A 6105-nucleotide genomic window follows, 5' to 3' on the forward strand; every position below is an offset into this window, starting at 1 on the left:
GTGGAGGAGCGCGGAGGGTTGGGGCGCAGCCCTGGCCGTGGGGCGGCACGTGGGGTGTGTGTGCATCCACGCGCGCCTCGAGCTTACGCAGGGTGTGAGCACGTGCGGTGCAAGCACACGCAGTCAAGGCGAAGCGCTTGGGGTGGGAGCACCCCCAGCATGCATAGCTCATGCACCCCCAGCTGTGAAACAAACAGTGCAAAGAGGAGTGGGAGCACCCCCAGCTGTGAAACAGTGCAAAGAGTGGGAGCACCCCCAGCTGTGGAGGAGTGCGTACGCTGTATGCGCTCCCAGTCATGGAGGATTGTGCTGCTTGGGAGTGCCCGCAGCCATGCAGGAGCATGCTGCATGCACCGACAGCTGTGGAGGAGTGTATAGGGTGGGTGCACCCGTGGCTGTATAGGAACGCAGAAAGTGGGAGCACCTACAGCCCCAGAGGAGCACGTGGGGTGCGTGCACCCATGGCTGCGGAGGAGCACACATGGTATGTGCACCCATGGCTGTGGAGGAGTGCATGCACCCGCACCCATGCAGAAGCACAAAGGGTGCGTGCACCCACAGCCGCATAGGAGTTCACAGAGGATGGCTTCTGAAGTGATCCTGGTGACGTGTGTGGCACACAAAGCAGATGGCCAAGTGGTGGGATCGTGTCCTCCTCCAGTGATGGCTCAAGCAAGTATGAGAGTAACTGAGCAGAGATTTCTCCTTTAGTTTAAGCACCCTGTGATTTTGATCCCTGCTGACAACTATGAAAGCTATACATCCAGACAACTGCATGCTATGGATACGCTATCAAAGCCCAGATCCGCATTTAGGACCTAAGTTTTCCTTCTGTTTCTCTCCCTCCCCCCTCTCCCCATTTTAACTCTTTAGCACTGATCGTCCACTGGAGTGGTCAATTGGAGAACAAACAGCTCAGAAATCAAAGGGCTGTCATGTTCCCCTGCACGGCAAACCTTTCAGAGAGCCTCCCCCTGCCTTTTCAGCGCCCCGGCTGCCTCCCGTCCCTCCAGCAGCCAGCCGGCACGCTGCTCCGCTGCTATTCATGGCCAGTGTGCAGCTGCAGCTACTCTCCTAGGCTGACACAGCAGCAGCTGCTATATGTGTGCCAGCTGGCTAGCCGCTCTCCAAAATCCTCTTGTCCGCCCTGCTCCCCTAGCTTTCCTGCTTCCCCACCTACAGACCTGCTTCTTCTTCCCCACCCACGTCTCCCACTCGCCACAATCTGCTCTGGTTTCCTGCCTCCCCACTGTCCTGAGCCTACCCCTCTGCTGTCCTGATTCACCTTACTTGCTCTCGGGGAAGCATCCCTTACTTTCCCTCTCATCCCTCCTCAGCTCAGACAGGAGCTCTCTGAAGTGGAGCGATGAACATTGCTTTTAATTATTTTGTGTCCTCTCTTTGAAACTGTGCCTCCCAACATAACTGCATTCAAGCATTTTTTTGGTTAAGATAACCTCGGGTATAATCACCTTTAGAAGGCGGCAAAGGGAAAGCAGGGGGAGCTGAGGGAGGACCAGGACCTTGGTTTGAGGTGTTATTTTAAAGTCACTATGTTTTGCTAATCAGAAACTTTGCTGGGCCCCTACCCTTGCCCAGCTGCGCTGCTTGCTGGCTTCCAAATAGACAGGCAAATGCTCTTTTGTTTCTAATTACTTTTTCTGGTCGCTGAAGGGAAGGAGTTTCTTAGACTAGCTTTCTGCCTAACGATTATTTTGCAGTGGATGGCAGCCAAAATATTTTGCAAGACAGGTATTTTGTTTGCATGTATCATCATAAACAAACATAAAACCTCATAATCTACGTTCAGCATTATGCGGTCAATACGCCTGTGGAGGAAGACATATATTTTTATCACCAGGCTAAGCAAACGTAATACAGAAGAAAGATGATCCAGTAGTTACAGCATATGCTCAGTCTCTACAGAGCCGAGCTCGGTTACCTGCTGTATCACAGAATTTCTTTGTTACCTCGAGCACGCTGCACGCTCTTCTTGTGCTTTCGTTTCACCTTTGTAAATATTCTACAGTACTCAAAAACTCTGGTGCCATTTCAAAATGCCTTTTCTCACTGTAACCCGACTTCAGCAGAGAGGGGAGGTGCAGCGATTTCCAGGAATTCTCTCTGCTCAAGGAAATTTTCATTTTCTTCTTGGTGCTGCAGCCCCATTTTCAGCCTGAACTCCTTAGTTCTCTCACTGCGGTTGTTATTATTTCTCAAGTCCCATAGACATTCACTCTTTTCTTCTGCAGGTATGCAAAGTTGTTTCATTATAGTTATGTACAGATAGTGACAGTTTTCAGGAAATACGGCAAGAATATTTCTTAACATGTGAACTTTGAGTTTTTAAAAAAGCCTGGTGGCCAGACCTGGAGGTGAACGCTGAGCAAGGCTAAGAGGAGCCATCGGTTGAAGCTTGGACAACCCACGTCTGACCGTCCCTGTGGGATCAGCTCTGAAGGGAGACGGTCCAGCCTCCTGTGTAGTCCCTGCTTTCCCACGGGGGCTGCCTCCCACTAGCATTTTGGGGGAAATAAAGTTAGAAAAGATGAAAAGCAAAAGGTCCTGTGCAGCCCTTAGAGTGCCTTGGGCACTTCCAACAGGCCAGTGAACTCTTCTGCATCCAGGGTGGCAGGGTTTGCCCCTTCTTGTTCCAGCATTTCCCGGGCTCCAGACCCCTGCCGCAGGACAGCTCACGGGACTGGGCTTCCCCGCTCTGAGCAAGCACGCCGGAGGCGGCCGGCTCCATAACTCATTCCCAATCAGCTGCGCTCTCCCAGGCCCGCTCGAGGCCCTGGCTGCCAAGTGTAATGTGGCTCCTCTTACACCCACACCTGCAGCCCAGCCTGCTGTCACCCAACCCGCCGTCTTTCCTGGCCATCCTGCATCTGGCTGCACCCAGCGCCGGCAGCCGTCCTTTCCCCAGCCAGTGAGGCCGGGACCTTTCCTTCCATGCTGTGGGGTCATCCTCCCCTCGCCTTCCCCAGGGAAGGGTCCCTGCGCCTTTGCGTTCCGTCGTGGGGCCGTCCGTGCAGCCCTGTGCAGGCAGGCACCTGCCTGCTGCTCAGGAGAAGTCGACAGAAATTTCCCTATGCCGAGCCCAAGCTTTGAGGTGCTCTTCTTTCACTCCCTCACCACCAAAACAAGGGCTGTCAAGATCCAGATAAAAAACCAATAAATATCCTTCCATTGCTGCTCCCTCACTTCCCCCTGCTGCTCCTTCTCCTTTCTCCAGCAACCTCTGCTGAAGGGAGCGAGTGAGAATTGAGGGGCTGTGCATGAGAGGGGGTGGAAATTGGGCTGAGGAAACTCATGCTTGACTTTAACTGGGGTTTGAGCTTGCAGTCAGTAGTTACTCATCCTGCACAAGGGACACAACTGGAGAACATCGGTCCCTCTGGCAGGGGAGGGACGTGCTCACCGCCAGTCTCAGGCAGGGTGGAGTGCCGGCATCCCGCACCTCCTCATTCCTGGCCCTCTGGGCCAGGATTTTTGCTTTTGTGCTCTGGCTGTGTGCTTGTGCTAAGTTTATGCCTGTATGCAAATCCTTTGCAAGTGTGCTCATTAAATCATTTGCATAAAAATATCCCTGGAGGATCATAGCAGCTAGGAAGGGGCAGGTTTTATCCATTTGTGTCAGAGACGGCAGAGGTATAGGGATGTCATTTGTCAGTATGCGTGTGGATATGGATATGGACATATATCTCATTTACCCAGGCCAGAATGCATCCGCTTGGGAAAGTTAAAAGCAAGAAGATCATTTTGGATGTTGTCCATCTGAAACTTGGCAGGGTAGGAGTTAACCCTCCCTTTCTGGCCAGAAAGGCTACAGCTGCCTGTCCTGAGAGCAAGGCATTGCAGGACAGAACCAGCTGTGAAGAATTAATTTCTCTCCTTCCTCCTTCATGAGAAGCCTTGTGGGTCGGGGCTAACAGTATGAATGGAGAAGACTGCTCAGGAAGAGAGCTAAAGGGTAACCAGAGGAGAATGATTTTTCTTTCTCTCTTCTTTGTGGAACTTGGCTGGAGCAAGGTATTTTCAGCTTTGCTGTGGACTTGGCAGGGTAAAGACACGTCTTCTCCCTTGACTTTGACTGAAGAGTCCTGTTGGATTTATATGGCTCATGTAATGTCTTTAATGAGTGTATACATGCATATGTGTGTTCTTCATGGAAGTAAAGCAGACTCAAACTGCAAGGATGTTGTTTTTAAATATCCTCCAGTATAAGACCTGGGAGTGGTTTCTTTTAGTCAGGATTGAGTTGCTAGTACAGCCCAAGAGAAGACCAAGTGGAGAAGGCATAAGGTAGTGCTTATATCTGTCTTCCTTCCTGACTACTACTAGGAAAGTGAAGTTGTGCCAGGAAAGGAGTGGAGATCTTGGCACTACGCTTTTCCTATTTCAGTGGTTGCCCAGCTCTGAGGTGATGCTGGTCTCTGTGGGCTCCAGAGCAGAAAGAAGGTGGTTTCCTATCCTTTCAACTTTGCTGCCTGGCATGCCTTCTGCTTTTGGGGCTGGTCTTCTGCCGGCAGAAACATAGGCTGAGCCTGACCTGAGAAGTCAGTTGGTCTCAGTTTGTACAGTTTGGTACTAAAGGCCAGCAAAATTAATAAAATTAAGGAGATCTACTGAATACAGTCTTTGAGAGTTCCTCCCAACTGATCACCTCCCATGTTTCAAAGCCCTGCCTAAAATGTTAACACTTGGGGTGAGGGTGGAGGTGCTAACTGATCATTTGGGGCAAAAAAAAATTAGAAAACCAGCTCAGCTGATCTGACTTCTGAGGCTCAAGCTGCTCCCTTAAAAAGTGAAGTTCTGGCTTTCCTAGTGGCTTATCTTCTTTGTAGATTATCAGAAGACAACCCATCTGAGAAGCCTTCTCAAAACTGACTAAGCCATGCTGCATCCACTATCTACAACTGGCTGTTGCTCTTAAGGGCCATTGGAGTCATCCTCAAAGAAACTTCTGTGTATGACTTTCCTGGTGCGTGAATCGTGGAAAATAAAGTCAGAAGGGATATCCAGAGATTATCTAGTTTATCCTAGTCCATGAGGAAGGACAAAAGGTGCCTGCTTCTTGTATAACAGGTGGGTATCCGACTTCTTCTTAAAAATACTCCCAGATAGAAATCTCATAGCTGTGATAACCTGTTCCAGTGGTTAGCCATCAGAAAACATATGCTACTGTGTTGCTGAGTTTTGATACCACCTCCTGACCTACTTGCAATGGACGTGGAGCACAGTATATTCCCTTCCTCTCTCCTGCTACCTTTTATGTATTTGAAGACTACGGTTGTGCCTCCCTCTGATGTCTCTTCTTTACAATAAAAAAAAAAAAGTTTTTTTTCTGGTCCTATAAGATTGTAGACCATATTTTTTACACCCCTGATCATTCTTGTGGTCCTACTGTAGTCTCTCTGCCATTGTTACTCAATTTTCTTAAAATCCAGTGCCCCAAAGTGGACACAGTGAGTTCCAGTAAGATCTTAGCAGCCCTGAATGAAGTGGGAGGAATACATCACAGACCAGACAGAAGTCGCTCCTGGGTATGTGCGCAAGCATGACACTTGCTTTAATGTTACTTTTTTTTCTTTCTTTCTCTCTTCCAATAGCGTGATGTTGTTGACTTCAGTTTGGTTTTCCCTCCATCTTTTTACCCTTGGAGCTTTAGATCGTGTTTTCTAGTTATGAGAATGTGATGCGAGTGTCAAAATCCCTAATAAAGGATAGGTTTGTTGCATCTAAGAGTCCTTGCGTACCCTGCTGCCCCAGCGACAGGAAAAATAACTGGGTGATTTAACAAGTTTGTGTTAGCTGTTACTCACTTCTTTGTTATTTTCCAGGTGTTTATAGAACATTTCTTTATTTGTTGCAGTCTTCTGACACCTTGCTGGTTCTCTGTGGGGTCTCAGAGAGCTGCTTACAGCCATGAGGTTGCTTCAACAAGCATTCTAAGCACACAATATTTAATCCAGCTAAGTCTTTCTTCTTTCTAGACTGAGTTCTTTCTCTGTCATCCATGGCACTAATTGCGTGCGAGCAGTCTTTTTACTGAAAGCTGAAATAAAAAAGGCAAGTGCTTCCACTGTCTTCACACCACTCTTT

At 49.1% G+C, this 6105-nt stretch overlaps 1 protein-coding gene across 1 annotated transcript in view; it reads right to left on the bottom strand.

The window, feature by feature from the left end:
- The window catches only part of JAG2 (jagged canonical Notch ligand 2), a 73635-nt gene extending 70668 nt beyond the window's left edge, over positions 1 to 2967 (bottom strand). Inside the window, exon 1 of the mRNA XM_035900390.1 lies at positions 2698 to 2967. Coding sequence (XP_035756283.1) covers positions 2698 to 2967 — 270 coding nt within the window. The remainder of the gene's footprint in view (positions 1 to 2697) is intronic.
- Between the last annotated feature and the right edge of the window lie 3138 nt (positions 2968 to 6105).

This window comes from Egretta garzetta, unplaced genomic scaffold (assembly GCF_000687185.1).
Source record: "Egretta garzetta isolate BGI_Z169 unplaced genomic scaffold, ASM68718v1 scaffold508, whole genome shotgun sequence".
Taxonomy (NCBI): domain Eukaryota; kingdom Metazoa; phylum Chordata; class Aves; order Pelecaniformes; family Ardeidae; genus Egretta; species Egretta garzetta.